The sequence below is a fragment of the Salmo salar genome, chromosome ssa01, assembly GCF_905237065.1.
Source record: "Salmo salar chromosome ssa01, Ssal_v3.1, whole genome shotgun sequence".
In the NCBI taxonomy this organism is placed as follows: domain Eukaryota; kingdom Metazoa; phylum Chordata; class Actinopteri; order Salmoniformes; family Salmonidae; genus Salmo; species Salmo salar.
The window spans coordinates 73,923,582-73,940,574 of NC_059442.1; the positions used below are offsets into that span (position 1 = coordinate 73,923,582).

The window sequence follows — 16,993 nt, forward strand, 5'->3', positions numbered from 1 at the left end:
CTCTGTCCAATGCTTCGAGGGTCAGGGTGGGGGGGCTGGTCCTGCCAGGTCCAGTTTGCTCTGGGGTATGAGTCCGAGGTGGCGGAGAGGTAGAGGTGACACTGCCAAGGAAGAGGGAGCGATTAAAGATCCACTCTCTCTCTGCCCGGAGGGTCAATCTATTCTGTAGTTCTGGTGTCACTGGAAGCAGAGGGACAGATAGAGAACAGAGACAGAGATGTCATGGGATCAGCAAACTGTCTTCCATGATGGTTTCAAATATTCCATGACAATAGCATTTTAATTGGGATTCATTCTAAAATGTATCTGTCTTGGAACTTTTGCTGGAAATCTGATTCCAACGTAACAGCAAACATTCGACAGTTTTGTTTAGTCAAACTATACCTAAAAAGATGAGTTAACAATCATTCAGTTTTACACTAAACGTTCCTTTAACATTGATCTGTAATCTCTTACGGCCGTTGTATCAGTCTCAATCGGACGAAGAATAACACACAGATAACAGGACAAGAATGACTCTAATTCACTCAAGTGATGATACAAGCATGGAAAATAGGAAAATTACATTTAATGCCTCCTGGAATCCCTAACTAATAGGATTGTAGGCTTAGTGGAGCTGGACACACAACACCTAGAGGGGCCAGGGTCACTATGGATGTGTGTGAGAGAGAGAGAGCAAAGACAAACAGAGGAGAAGAGGCCAGGAGACAAGAGAGAGACCATCGAGGGATCCCATGAGAACAATGGTTTAATAACTATTATTGCTGCTACATTTTTCAGTTTCTGTTCTACTATTGTTGAGTTGAATATACAGTAAATTAGCCTTGTAATAAACAGTATTGAAATAAAAGCGATCTCGTAATACATATAGTGCTCACCCCCCCACACCCCACACACACAGTAATGTTGCTGCTCCAGAGTGCATATCTATTCTAAATCAACTGATTTGCCCATCAGTTATCTACTGTCTGTCCGGCCGGGGAGTAGAGCGGAGCAGAATGCTGTGGGGTATCAGCAGGATAGAGATGTGAGCCCCTGTCTCAACACAGCAGGGATGCCAGTCAATCCATTTACTGTGGAGATCTGTGGGGAGAATAGGAAGAGAATATGCATCAGAGGGATCAGCTTAGCTCCCTGCTCGGAGCAGGAAACACTGAGCATGGGAACACACCAGGAGGCCGTCATCAGTCCCGGGGCTTGAATGATGCTGATAGACGGACAATGAAGGAGAAGGAAAAGGAGAGGGGAGGAGAGGAGAGGAGAGGAGAGAAAATGAGAGGAGAGGAGAAGAGAGGAGAGGGGATTATATAACCGAAAGTTTTACAGTATAAATGTTATAAATGTTATTTATGGCAAAATAATTATTAAACTCCCCAATCCCTAACTATAACAGAGTGGGCCTTTAAAGTGGTTGGTACAAACGGTACAGAAACTGGCCAAAGTCACAGAGTAAAGAAACATAGCCTTGATCAGCTGGTCAGAATACTGCACAAAGTCAATGGTGTTCAAAATAAGCACAATGCCATCTTCAAAGTGTGAGTTTACCAAGGGGTCAATGAAGTAAGGGGGTACTGTAACCAATGTTGAAATATTGACAGAGCATTTCTAAAGTATGTGTCTACCTCTTTTGCCTAACACACACATGCTGGTGCGCATGTGCACGCACACATGCACAGACAGATGAACACCGACACACACACATACACGCAGAGACGACACACAGACACACAGGTTTGGGTACTAACATATTACATGTAACAAGGATTACGTAATAAAATTACAAAAATGAAGTAGGCCTAACTGTAATCAAACAAGATTACTATTGAAAAATGTGTAATCAGATTAAAGTTACATTCAACATCTGATTACATATTGGATTACTCTTATATCAAGATGTGTGCTACAAGTGTTTGCCTTCAACACACAAAAATAGCATATTTTTTTAACATAGTTGATCTGTCCAACCTTGCACACACACATACACAGAGAGATGGGCATGGATACATAATTGATCTTATTTCTACATAATTTCATGGGTGTCTCTCATTTCAAGATTTCAAGCGAATGTAATTCACAATTTGTTGTATCCACTGTGACTGTCTGTCAGAAACCTGAGAAATATATTTTTTTCTGTGAATGGCCCTAGCCCTCCGAACCAACAGGTCCCAGACGTGCTCAATGGGATTGAGATCCGGGCTCTTCGCTGGCCATGGCAGAACACTGACATTCTTGTCTTGCAGGAAATCACGCACAGAATGAGCAGTATGGCTGGTGGCATTGTCATGCTGGAGGGTCATGTCAGGATGAGCCTGCAGGAAGGGTACCACATGAAGGAGGAGGATGTCTTCCCTGTAATGCACAGCGTTGAGATTGCCTGCAATCACAACAAACTCAGTTCGATGATGCTGTGACACACCGCCCCAGACCATGACGGACCCTCCACCTCCAAATCGATCTCGCTCCAGAGTACAGGCGTCGGTGTAACGCTCATTCCTTCGACGATAAATGCGAAACCGACCATCACCCCTGGTGAGAGAAAACCACGACTTGTCAGTGAAGAGCACTTTTTGCCAGTCCTGTCTGGTCCAGCGGGTTTGTGCCCATAGGCAACGTTGTTGCCGGTGATGTCTTGTGAGGACCTGCCTTACAACAGGCCTACAAGCCCTCAGTACAGCCTCTCTCAGCCTATTTACGGACAGTATGAGCACTGATGGAGGGATTGTGCGTTCCTGGTGTAACTCGGGCAGTTGTTGTTGCCATCCTGTACCTGTCCTGCAGGTGTGATGTTCGGATATAACGATCCTGTGCAGGTGTTGTTACATGTGGTCTGCCACTGCGAGGACGATCAGCTGTACGTCCTGTCTCCCTGTAGCGCTGTCTTAGGCGTCTCACAGTATGGACATTGCAATTTATTGCCAAACTGCCACATCTGCCGTCCTCATGCCTCCTTGCAGCATGCCTAAGGCACGTTCACCCAGATTAGCAGGGACCCTGGGCATCTTTCTTTTGGTGTTTTTCAGAGTCAGTACAAAGGCCTCTTTAGTGTCCTAAGTTTTCATAACTGTGACCTTAATTGCCTACCGTCTGTAAGCTGTTAGTGTCTTAACGACCGTTTCACAGGTGCATGTTCATTAATTGTTTATGGTTCATTGAACAAGCATGAGAAACAGTGTTTAAACCCTTTACAATGAAGATCTGTGAAGTTATTTGGATTTTTACGAATTATCTTTGAAAGACAGGGTCCTGAAAAAGGGACGTTACTTTTTTGCTGAGTTTAGTACTCTGACGCCATCTGATGGATGTGTGCAAAGTTGCTCAATAGCAGTTCGTCATTTAGTACGCTAGATGTCGCGGTCCTCACATTCCAGGTACTACACTTAGCTTTGTATTTCCCGTTGGGTTTTATGCAGCAACACTAGCTGGATCCTATCGACATTAAGACTTCCGGTTTTGGGATTTTGCATTCAAAATAAAAGTCCCTGTTAACCACTGTATTTATACGAAATCCAATCTTTTTTGCATCTTTGCATAGTGCATAATGCATAAAATTATGTAAAACCAAAAATATGTATAACTACATGGGGGAAAAAATCTAAACTAAAGAGAATCACTACTTTACATAAGATACATAACATTATAAGGTTGAGCACATTGATAAATGTTTGGAGCTTAAGTAGATAAATGTCAAGATCATAATAATAGCCTACTGGTAAAAGATATTCAGATGTTATGTTTAAGTAAAGTCTTACTGTATTTTTGTTGTATTGCAAAGAATTGCACGTTACAGGAAAAACTATTGACTGTGGGTCCATTAAACCAGGATCCAGTCTACTCATTAGAGTCCCTAAAATATGAATAAGAGGAGTTTAAAAGCTAGGTCATAGGAAGTGTTGCTGGACTTTTACTGTGGTCAAACAGTTTAAAGTGGGGTGCCTGGACTAGAGGTCGACCGATTATGATTTTTTTTCAACGCCGATACCGATTATTGGAGGGCCAAAACCCCGCTGCCGATTAATCGGCCGATTTTTTTGCCTGTATTTATTTATTTGTAATAATGACAATTACAACAATACTGAATGAACACTTATTTTAACTTAATATAATACATCAATAAAATCAATTTAGCCTCAAATAAATAATGAAACATGTTCAATTTGGTTTAAATAATGCAAAACAAAGTGTTGGAGAAGAAAGTAAAAGTGCAATATGTGCCATGTAAGAAAGCTAACGTTTAAGTACCAAAAAAATAAAAATAAAAATAAAAAAATACTATAAAAAATAAAACAATGCATGAAATGAAATGTATGCACTGGATAAGAGCGTCTGCTAAATGACTAAAATGTAAATGTAAGTTCCTTGTAACAGTATAGCTTCCGTCCCTCTCCTCGCCCCTACCTGGGCTCGAACCAGGAACACATCAACAACAGCCACCCTCGAAGCAGCGTTACCCATGCAGAGCAGGGGGAACAACTACTCCAAGTCTCAGAGCGAGTGACGTTTGAAACGCTATTAGCGGGTGGGTATAATTTGTGGAACGTTCCAACAGGAATCTGTTCCAAAAAACCTAAAGTAAAAGGTTGCCAACCAACAACGCATACAAAGTAGCAACGCATACAAACCAAGCTAACTAGCTGCCGAATAGGCATCAACTCACCACGTAGCTTATTCTTAATGTTTGTCTATAGGCAACCAGAGTGAGAACAGACATTTTTCGGAATAAACGTGATGAGTGAAAAACGCAATGAAATAGACCACTCCCTACCCGGTATCTTATTCTGCCGCTATACAACTTTGTATGCGTTGTTTTTTGGCAACCTTGTTATTTACGAAGTTTTTGGAATAGATTCTTGTTGGAACGTTCCACAAATTATACCCACCCGGGTTGAAGTCATAAACAGCGCAATGCTTGAAGCACAGCGAAGGGCTGCTGGCAAAACGCACGACAGTGCTGTTTGAATGAATGCTTACGAGCCTGCTGCTGCCAACCACCGCTCAGTCAGACTGCTCTGTCAAATCATAGACTTAATTATAATATAATAAACACACAGAAATACGAGCCTTAGGTCATTAATATGGTTGAATCCGGAAACTATTATCTCGAAAACAAACGTTTTTTCTTTCAGTGAAATACGGAACCGTTCCGTATTTTATCAAACGGGTGGCATCCCCAAGTCTAAATATTGCTGTTACATTGCACAACCTTCAATGTTATGTCATAATTACGTAGAATTCTGGCAAATTATTTTGCAACGAGCCAGGCGGCCCAAACTGTTGCATATACCCTGACTCTGCGTGCAATGAACGCTAGAGATGTGACACAATTTCATGTTAGCAGGCAATATTAACTAAATATGCAGGTTTAAAAATATATACTTGTGTATTGATTTTAAAGAAAGGCATTGATGTTTATGGTTAGGTACATTGGTGCAACGACAGTGCTTTTTTCGCAAATGCGCTTGTTAAATCAACACCCGTTTGTCGAAGTAGGCTGTGATTCAGTGAGAAATTAACAGGCACCGCATCGATTATATGCAACGCAGGACACGTTAGATAAACTAGTAATATCATCAACCATGTGTAGTTAAGTAGTGATTATGTTAAGATTGATAGTTTTTTATAAGATAAGTTTAATGCTAGCTAGCAACTTACCTTGGCTTCTTGCTGCCCTCGCGTAACAGGTAGTCAGCCTGCCATGCAGGCTCCTCGTGGAGTGCAATGTAAAGCAGGTGGTTAGAGAGTTGGACTAGTAACCGAAGGTTGCAAAATCCCCCCTGAACAAGGCAGTTAACCCCCGTTCCTAGGCCGTCATTGAAAATAAGAATGTGTTGTTAATCTGACTTGCCTAGTTAAATAAAGTTGTAAAAAGTATTCAAAATAAAAATAAATCTGCAAATCGGTGGCCAAAAATACAGATTACCGATTGTTATGAAAACTTGAAATCGGCCCTAATTAATCGGCCATTCCGATTAATCGGTCGACCTCTAGCCTGGACACTCCATGGTATATAAATAGCACTGTAAAGGAAAAACCAGGGTCCAGTCTGCTCACTTGAGTCCTTAGAATACAAAACCAGTGAGTTTGAACAAAAAGCTAAGTCATAGGAAGCTTTATGCTGACATTTGAACAATGAGACACATATCAGCGCCGTGGACAGCTACACTTTTAGAATGTTATGTTGTCACTGTCAGCCTATCTCCAAATATGTGGCAAATATATGGCCCAAAAGCATATTCATGTGATTTCATAGTTTTGTCATTTTAAGACCACAAACGGGTAAAGAGAAAACCTTTCTACCTGTCTCAAATAAACTGGGGTGGAAAATACTCAGCTGGTGTTCTACTAACCCCAATATGTTCTGTTTTTTCAGGATTCTACTAGCCCCAATATGTTTTGTTTTTCAGGGTTCTACTAACCCCAATATGTTATGTTTTCAGGGTTCTACTAACCTCAATATGTTACGTTTTTCAGGGTTCTACAAGCCCCAATATGTTTCGTTTTTTAGGGTTCTACTAACCCCAATATGTTATGTTTTTCAGGGTTCTACTAACCTCAATATGTTATGTTTTTCAGGGTTCTACAAGCCCCAATATGTTTCGTTTTTCAGGGTTCTACTAACCCCAATATGTTATGTTTTTCAGGGTTCTACTAACCTCAATATGTTACGTTTTTCAGGGTTCTACTAACCCCAATATGTCACGTTTTTCAGGGTTCTACTAACCCCAATATGTTACGTTTTTCAGGGTTCTACTAACCCCAATATGTCACGTTTTTCAGGGTTCTACTAACCCCAATATGTTACGTTTTTCAGGGGGGCTGTGTCAAACAGCCTCCTGGTTATTACTCTGTCTTTCTTGTAATGCCCACATTTAATTCTGCATGTTATATTAATTCCAATAAATTAATTGGCTGTTTTTGTGTGGAATATCAGTTGAAGAAGCAAATCAAGTTAACACTTTTTTTGTTGTTGCTTACCGTAGTGTGAAATAAAACTCCATTTCATACACTCTTGCTAATGGAGGTGCCAAATACCAATAAGGGGGTTACCTAGGCAGTTGTACAACTGAATGCATCTTCCACATTTAAAACCTCTCTTGGGTAGGTGGGACGTGACCGTTCCACCGGCGGGACACACTATTCAACAGCCAGTGAAATAGCAGGGCGCCAAATTCAAACGACAAAAATCTTATAATTCAAATTTCTCAAACATACAACTATTATATCCCATTTTAAAGATAAGATTCTCATTAATCCAACCACATTGTCCGATTTCAAAAAGGCTTTACGGCGAAAGCATAGCATTAGATTATGTTAGCACATCACCTTGACAAGAAAAACCACACAGCCATTTTCCAAGCAAGGAGAGGCATCACAAAAAAACAGAAATACAGCTAAAATTAATCACTAACCTTTGATGATCTTCATCAGATGGCACTCATAGGACTTCATGTTACACAATACATGTATGTTTTGCTCGATAAAGTTCATATTTATATCCAAAAACCCCATTTTACATTGACGCGTAATGTTCAGAAAATGTATTGCCTCCAAAATTTCCGGTGAATAAGCACATCAATTTACAAAAATACTCATCATAAACGTTGATAAACTTTACAACAGTTATTGAAAGAATTATAGATACACTTCTCCTTAATGCAACCGCTGTGTCAGATTTCAAAATAGCTTTATGGCGAAAGCACATTTTTCAAAATTCTGAGTACAGAGCTTAGCCATCAAAGCAAGCTATACAGTTACCCGCCAAGTTCTGGAGTCCAAAAAAGTCTGAAATAGTATTATAAATCTTCACTTACCTTTGCTGATCTTCGTCGGAATGCACTCCCAGGACTCCCACTTCCACAAGAAATGTTCGTTTTGTTCGATAAACTCCATATTTATGTCCAAATACCTCCGTTTTGTTCGCGCGTTCAGTCGAGTTATCCAAATGCGCCATGCTCGCGCATTTTGTTGAGACGAAAAGTCCAAAAGTTATACTACAAAAGTCCAAAAAGTTATACTATGTCAAACGATGTATAGCATCAATCTTTAGGATGTTTTTATCATACATCTTCGATAATATTCCAACCGGACAAATCCTTTGTCTTCAGAAAGGAAAATGAAATCACCTCCCGCCGACGGCCAAGTGCATGACTGATCTAATGGCACTCAGCCAGACACCTGGTTGAGATGACTGTCATTCCCTTCCAGGTCACAGTAGAAGCCTGTAACAAGGTTCTAAAGACTGTTGACATCTAGTGGAAGCCTTAGGAACTGCAAAATGACCCCTAAGTCACTGTAGTTTGAATAGGGAATCAATTAAAAAAACTACAAGCCTCAGATTTTCAACTTCCTGGTTGGATTTTTCTCAGGGTTTTGCCTGCCATATGAGTTCTGTTATACTCACAGACATCATTCAAACAGTTTTTGAAACTTCAGAGTGTTTTCTATCCAAATCTACTAATAATATGCATATCCTACCTTCTGAGTCTGAGTAGCAGGCAGTTTAATTTGGGCACGCCTTTCATCCGGACGTCAAAATACTGCCCCCTACCCTAGAGAAGTTAACCCAACCCCTCTAAATCAGTGATGTGCAGGGGGCTGCCTGAAATAACATCCATGTCATCAGCACCTGGGGAACAGTGGGTTAACTGCCTTACTCAGGGGTAGAACAACATATTCTTACCTTGTCAGCTGGGGGAGCCAAGAGTTCGTATAAGGAACTGTCAGTGGTGCAGCTCAATCAAATCTCAGACACCAAAGATATTGGGAATGAATACTACCACTGAGACAGAACATTGTGGTAGAGGTTTATCAGATGAGGAAATTGTAAGCTCTATGACAACTGACTCAGATGAGCACATGTAACTGGAGAGGTTGATGTCAAAATAAGCAAGGAAATGGGTTTTGTCAGATGAGGCATATTTTGGAGGGTTCAGGCATACCACTCCAAATAATGGTGTGTTTACATTGGCTCGTGATTAATGGGAGAGGGTCCATTCTGAGAGAAGTGGTAGGCATTTCAATAAGTTCTCATGGGTAGGCCTATTTGCAGGAAAGATGAACGAGTCCAATCCTTACTGTGTAGTACATTTTCAAAATCATAAGGATACAAAAAAAACATATATTAAAATAAGTGGATACTTGGCCATTGTTCATGTGAGATGACAGGAACGAACTACAAAAATCTCTGAAACTGGAAACACATCTCCCTCACTAGCTTTAAGCACCAGCTGTCACGCCCTGACCTGAGAGAGCCTTTTCTATGTCTCTATTTAGGTTGGTCAGGGTGTGATTTGGGTGGGCATTCTATGTCCTTTTTTCTATGCTTTGTATTTCTTTGTTTTGGCCTGGTATGGCTCTCAATCAGGGACAGCTGTACATCGTTGTCGCTGATTGGGAGTCATACTTAGGCAGCCTGTTTTCCTTTGGGGTTGGTGGGTAGTTAATTTCTGTTTAGTGTTTTGCACCTGACAGAACTGTTTGGCTGTCTGTTTTTTGTTTAAAGTGGTCTATCTTTAATAAATTCATGATGAGCACTAACCACGTTGCGCCTTGGTCTACTCTCTTCAATGACGGCCGTTACACCAGCTGTCAGAGCAGCTCACAGATCACTGCACCTGTACATAGCCCATCTATAATTTAGCCTAAACAACTACCTCTTCCCCTACTGTCTTTATTTATTTATTTTGCTCCTTTGCACCCCATTATTTCTATTTCTACCTTGCACTTTCTTCCACTACAAATCTACCATTCCAGTGTTTTACTTGCTATATTGTATTTACTTTGTCACCATGGCCTTTTTTGCCTTTACCTCCCTTATCTCATCTCAATTGCTCACATTGTATATAGACTCATTTTTCTACTATATTATTGACTGTATGTTTGTTTTACTCCATGTATAACTCCGTGTTGTTGTACATGTCGAACTGCTTTGCTTTATCTTGGCCAGGTCGCAATTGTAAATGAGAACTTGTTCTCAACTTGCCTACCTGGTTAAATAAAGGTGAAAAAGATAAAATTAGTTATTGTTCTGGACACTACAAATGCACTAGATTTCCAGGTCTCATATATCATACATTCAGATGAAGATGGTATAAAGGCCATTTTGAGCTCAGAGGAAGCAACTTGCATTGTCATAACATAATACTAGTGTGTGTGTGGTCCAAGTCCAATGTAGCTCAGTTGGTAGAGCATGGCACTTGCAACGCCAGGGTCCTGGGTTTGATTCCCATGGGGGACCAGTACAAATCCTTTTTTGACCACATAGGGCTAATAAAATACGTCAAATTGTAGGCTAACCGAGTCTCTCTCTCTCTCTCTCTCTCTCTCTCTCTGAGGTGACTTAAAAAAGAGTAAAGTTAAGGCCTCAACATCTTGCTGAATTTATCTGAACTAACATCTATCTGAATTTCTGTTGATGTCCATTTTGAAAGTGCTGACCGAGTAGGCCTACCTCATCACAACACGTTTGCTTGCACTTGCTTATACTTAGAGCTAAGTGTTAATGATATAAGAATAAACATTATGAATTTACTGAACATCAACGTAATGATGTTTGTGAATGGTTCAAAACTCAAAACTAATTTTGCAGTTTGTTATTATTGAAGGAGAATGCGGTTCTTATCAACTTTTCACAAATCCACAAGGAGTCAGTAGTAACCACATTTGTTTAAGCTAGTCATCAATATCAGCTGTGGTTTTTAAAAAGGCAGTAAATGAGGACATAATGAACTGTTTCGCTGATAGACAAGGCTCCACTGATAGCCAGGTGTAGCGATGGTAAGGATTCACTCCATGGTGCTGAAAGGATAGCTCTGCTGTTGGGACAGTTTTATGTAGGCCCTATTAGTCACTGTTATAGTGCAATCAATGTATTGTTTAGTATTGTGTTGTGGTATGGATCAAAACAATTTGGTGGGGGGGTCTGCCCCACCATGATTTACATGCTAATTACGTGGGGGACTTTTATTTTTAAATTTGTGAAATTCCGTGAACCGGAAGTACTTTTTTAGTGTTGCTGACGATACTTGTAGACTCGGCGTTTCTTGCATCAGAAACGAAACAGACTATTTTTGCATGGTAATGTTGTGAGCAAACAGGTAGTATACTGCATAGTTCTCGTATATCGAGTTAAGAGAACATATTTTGATAGTGGGCGAGGGGCAATCTTGGGTTCGGTGCACAGGCATGGCAACAGTCGAGAATGATCCGACGGCGAGCGAAGGCGGTGCCGCAGCATTCTCGGTGGTCCACAGTCCTATCTGGAGCGAATATCAACTTCGAAAGTATCCTTTCCAGACCAGACCGATACCCAGACTCTCTCACACGGATCCTAGAGCGGAGATGCTCATAAACAACGAGGTAAAGTGACAAGTCATGACAATTCATATGCACTGTCAGTTTCCTGTTCGAGTCTGACAGCTAACTCGAACTGGAACCTAAGTTAGTGTTCAGTGAGACAAAACGGTTAGCTAGTCAATACCTCCAACTTGTATCCTGTATGTTGTGGTAAGGTACCCAAATGACCTCCCAACTGAATCAGCTGGGCAAGCTAGCCCAACTAATTAACGTTAACTAGCTAAGCATATTTTAGCGATCCTCGCCAAATGAGGCATGTTACAATTCTCTATTATGGGTTATTGGCGCAGGGTGTCAGCCTTTCACACTGGAGACCTGAGTTTGCTTCCCACGCCCTCCGTTAGCTACACTGGTGTCCGAAGTGGGATGGTACCGTGAGGCCATCGGAATGCATGGGTGGACGTGTGAAGGGGCTTAAAAGAAAGTCGAAGCATGGAAAAGTTCCTTACCGTTTGGAGGGGCAGTGTAGCCAGCCTCACTATATGATCCACGTTACAATTCCACCAAGTTGGTTAATCCTATTGGCGCTATACCTTTCACGCCGGAGACCCGGGTTTGCTTCCAGATCCCTCCGTTTGCTACAATATGTTGACAGTCGCAGCACTTTTTTTTTTCTCTATTAACCCAGGTTTGTCCTGCATGGATTAAATACCATGCAAGAGAGACCCCACCTGGTCTGGGTAATAGTGGACAAGTCCAGTGTTTTTCAAACTTGGCCCTGGGGTCCTACACAGAATGTGCAGTTCCTGTACCGATTTATTAACAGGGCTTGATGATCAGTTGATTAGGTGAAACGTGTTTTTGATGCTGGACTGGAACACAAGCTTGGCTTTAGGCTACACCCTGTGGGTCCCCAGAACCAAGACCAGAGAACACTGGACTTTACATGGAAGTCTGCATAGCAATGACACTCTGAAGTGCAGATAATCAGTTTGACCTACCATAGCCTAGTTTATTTTCATAGGTAGCATATGAAGCAGACTTTTTCTCCTGTCCTTTACAGTTTTTCAACCAGGTAATCTGGACTATGACCTGTTCAATAATAAAACAGATCATACCTCCACCTGAATGCATCTCACCAAAAGTCAGTCTGCATTTCCTAGAGCTGATATGTCGTGGGTTCCCATGAAATTATATTGGCTAGTTGATTTATAATGTGGCCTACATTACAGAGAGATGCAACAGTTATTTTTCAATTAAAATGTATGCCAAACAAAAACAATTTACACTGAAAATGTTACAAAAACTCATTTACTGGACGAACTGTGCAGACGCAAAGTTTGAGTAACAGAATTTCGGTAAAATCTCCCTCAGGTAAATATCTGCTCCAAATTAAGATTCAAAGATGTTTGCAGAAAGAATGGGGGGTCAGCTATGTTTTGACACCTTGAGTTTGAAAAAATGTATTTTGGTCATTGAACTACAGTAAGTGAAGTGGATTTGCTCCCGTTAACAGCATTTCATCATGGGTCCCTGATCTGTACTACACAGAAATGCATCATTCTGGATATGAATCAGGGTAATGCATAATTATGGATATGAATCAGGGTTTCCGTTATGAAAATGTGGCGCCGGGCAATGTGATCGGTAAGATTTTAATTGACCGGCCATTTGAGAAATTTACCGGACGCACATGCATTGGGTGCATAACCAATTAGGGCGTCTACCCACGGTGATCAGAATGACAGAAATCACATTTAGATTATGGTAATGCCTCTTAACAGAACATGCAACTCATGTAATGAAGCAGCCAATAAAACATAATTTTCAAACATTTGTCAAAATGCAATTACAGCACACCTGATGGCAGTTCCATATGTGACAGAGATGAACATTTCTGTTTGAAACTTAGAAAGAGGGGGAATCTAAAGATGCAACAACTGGATCGGTTGCTAATATGACTAGGATTGTTCCCATGGCTTCTGCACAACAAAATAAAGTTTATATAGAATCCAAAAGAACAGGAGAGAAATGGCATATTATATAATTACTCCTGTCTATACAGAAGTAATTAAATCATTCAAAATACTTTGCCAAAAATCATCACAGCTACAGAGGATTTGAGAATAATTAGCTTGTTATTTTTTGTTGTTGCTATGGATTGTTTAAAATCGCAAGCTTGTAGACCTATGCCAATTTGGGAAGCATGCAATTTGCGCAGCGCGCATTGCAATTGGCCTAGCTGGATATTGAGCTGTCAGAGAAAAGCATCTAAAATATGTGTGAAGTGTCTTGAGTATAATTTTAAAATGTTGAGACAAGAAGAGTAGTGTGTGGCGACGGTATAGGCAAGTCTCTCTCCAGAATGGCTCAGCTGTCTTCCGCCAAATCTTGCACATTCATTGTTTCATTTTCATTACATTAAACAGTTCCTCTGGCTGCCACTAGTCTTGATCAACTACAAATGTCCCTTGTTTCATCAACATTTTTGAAGTCATTCCATCAAAATGATTTTGAGGTTAAGTTTATACATTTTTTGGTAATTTAGAAAAAATTGTAGATACAATCCAATGAAGTTAGATCCATATTTATTTATTTTTTGATATACATTTAGGGAAGGCTTAAGATAAATCATCCACTTGTTTAGATGTAAATTTAAAAAAAATGTTTTGTTAAATAAATACAAATATTTAAACAGGTAGGCCAGTTGATAACAAGTTCTCATTTACAACTGTGAACTGGCCAAGATAAAGCAAAGCAGTGCGACACAAACAACACAGTTACACATGGGATAAACAAACGTACAGTCAATAATACAATAGAAAAATCTATATACAGTGTGTGCAAATGTAGTAAGATTAGGGAGGTAAGGCAATAAATAGGCCATAGTGGCAAAATAATTACAATTTAGCATTAATACTGGAGTGATAGATGTGCAGAAGATGAATGTGCAAGTAGAGATACTGGGGTGCAAATGAGCAAAAAAAATAATAATATGGGGATGAGGTAGTTGGGTGGGCTATTTACAGATGGGCTGTGTACAGGTGCAATGATCGGTAAGCTGCTCTGACAGCTGATGCTTAATGTTAGTGAGGGAGATATAAGACTCCAGTTTCAGTGATTTAATTTTTTTTTTTTAAAGAATTGCAATTCGTTCCAGTCATTGGCAGCAGAGAACTGGAAGGAAAGGTGGCCAAAGCAGGAGTTGGCTTTGGGGATGACCAGTGCAATATACCTGCTGGAGCGCGTGCTACGTGTGGGTGCTGCTATGGTGACCAGTGAGCTGAGATAATGCAGGGCTTTACCTAGCAAAGCCTTATAGATGACCTGGAGCCAGTGGGTTTGGCGATGAATATGAAGCGAGGGCCAGTCAACGAGAGCATACAGGTCGCAGTGGTGGGTAGTATATGGGGCTTTGGTGACAAAACGGAAATCACTGTGACAGACTACATCCAATTTGCTGAGGGGTAGGTGTCCAGATTTTGCAGCTCTTTCAGAACATCAGCTATCTGGATTTGGGTGAAGGAGAAATGGGGGAGGCTTGGGCCAGTTGCTGTGGGGGGTGCAGCGCTGTTGACCAGGGTAGGGGTAGCCAGGTGGAAAGCATGGCCAGTCGTAGAAAAATTCTTATTGAAATTCTTGATTATCGTAGATTTATCAGTGGTGACAGTGTTTCCTAGCCTCAGTGCAATGGGCAGCCGGGAGGAGGTGCTCTTATTCTCCATGGACTTTACAGTGTCCCAGAACGTTTTTGGAGTTTGTGCTACAGGATGCAAATTTATGTTAGGAAAGCAAAGGCTAGCTTTTTCAAACTGCCCGTGTATATTGTTTCCTAACTTCCCTGAAAAGTTGCATATCGCGGGGGCTATTCGATGCTAATGCAGTACGCCACAGGATGTTTTTGTGCTGGTCAAGGGCAGTCAAGTCTGGAGTGAACCAAGGGCTATATCTGTTCTTAGTTCTACATTTTTTGAATGGGGCATGATCATTTAATATTTAACATTTTAGTCATTTAGCAGACGCTCTTATCCAGAGCGACTTACAGTAGTGAATGCACACATTTCATTAAAAAAAATTCCGTACTGGTCCCCCGTGGGAATATGGTGAGGACAACACTTTTAAAGAATAACCGTGCATCCTCTACTGATGGAATGAGGTCAGTATCCTTCCAGGATACCCGGGCCAGGTCTATTAGAAAGGCCTGCTCACTGAAGTGTTTTAGGGAGCGTTTGACAGTCGTCGTTTGACGCGGACCCATTAGACGCAGGCAATGAGGCAGTGATCACTGAGATCCTGGTTGAAGACAGCAGAGGTGTATTTAGAGGGCAGGTTGGTCAGGATGATATCTGTGAGGGTGCCGTGTTTACGGATTTAGGGTTGTACCTGGTAGGTTCCTTGATAATTTGTGTGAGATTGATGACATCTAGCTTAGATTGTAGAATGGCATGGGTGTTAAGCATATCCCAGTTTAGGTCACCTAACAGTACAAACTTTGAAGATAAATGGGGGGCAATTAATTCACATATGGTGTCCAGGGCACAGCTGGGGGCTGAGGGGGGTCTATAACAAGCAGCAACAGTGAGACTTATTTCTGGAAAGGTGGATTTTTAAAAGTAGAAGCTCGAACTGTTTGGGCACAGACCTGGATAGCCTGCTGAGTTCTGTCATGCTATCTCTGCAGTTGATTGCAACTCCACCCCCTTTGGCAGTTCTATCTTGGCCGGAAAATGTTGTAGTTGGGGATGGAAATTTCAGAATTTTTGGTGGCCTTCCTAAGTCAGGATTCAGACACGGCTAGGACATCCGGGTTGGCGGAGTGTGCTAAAGCAGTGAATAAAACAATCTTAGGGAGCAGGCTTCTGATAACATTAGAGGTCGACCGATTATGATTTTTTAACGGCGATACCGATTATTGGAGGACCAAAAAAAGCTGATACCGATTAATCGGACAATTTTTTTTTACATTTTTTTATACACTGCTCAAAAAAATAAAGGAAACACTTAAACAACACATCCTAGATCTGAATGAAAGAAATAATCTTATTAAATACTTTTTTCTTTACATAGTTGAATGTGCTGACAACAAAATCACACAAAAATAATCAATGGAAATCCAATTTATCAACCCATGGAGGTCTGGATTTGGAGTCACACTCAAAATTAAAGTGGAAAACCACACTACAGGCTGATCCAACTTTGATGTAATGTCCTTAAAACAAGTCAAAATGAGGCTCAGTAGTGTGTGTGGCCTCCACGTGCCTGTATGACCTCCCTACAACGCCTGGGCATGCTCCTGATGAGGTGGCGGATGGTCTCCTGAGGGATCTCCTCCCAGACCTGGACTAAAGCATCTGCCAACTCCTGGACAGTCTGTGGTGCAACGTGGCGTTGGTGGATGGAGAGAGACATGATGTCCCAGATGTGCTCAATTGGATTCAGGTCTGGGGAACGGGCGGGCCAGTCCATAGCATCAATGCCTTCCTCTTGCAGGAACTGCTGACACACTCCAGCCACATGAGGTCTAGCATTGTCTTGCATTAGGAGGAATCCAGGGCCAACCGCACCAGCATATGGTCTCACAAGGGGTCTGAGGATCTCATCTCGGTACCTAATGGCAGTCAGGCTACTTCTGGCGAGCACATGGAGGGCTGTGCGGCCCCCCAAAGAAATGCCACCCCACACCATGACTGACCCACCACCA

General features: G+C 41.3%; 1 protein-coding gene across 2 annotated transcripts in view; it reads left to right on the plus strand.

The window, feature by feature from the left end:
• The first annotated feature begins 11,004 nt into the window (after positions 1-11,004).
• LOC106608512 (hypoxia-inducible factor 1-alpha inhibitor) overlaps positions 11,005-16,993 on the plus strand; it is a 41,606-nt gene continuing 35,617 nt past the window's right edge. For both annotated transcript variants that reach the window (XM_045722093.1, XM_014206459.2), the window contains exon 1: positions 11,005-11,355. In XM_045722093.1, coding sequence (XP_045578049.1) covers positions 11,182-11,355 — 174 coding nt within the window. In that variant the 5' untranslated portion in view covers positions 11,005-11,181. The remainder of the gene's footprint in view (positions 11,356-16,993) is intronic.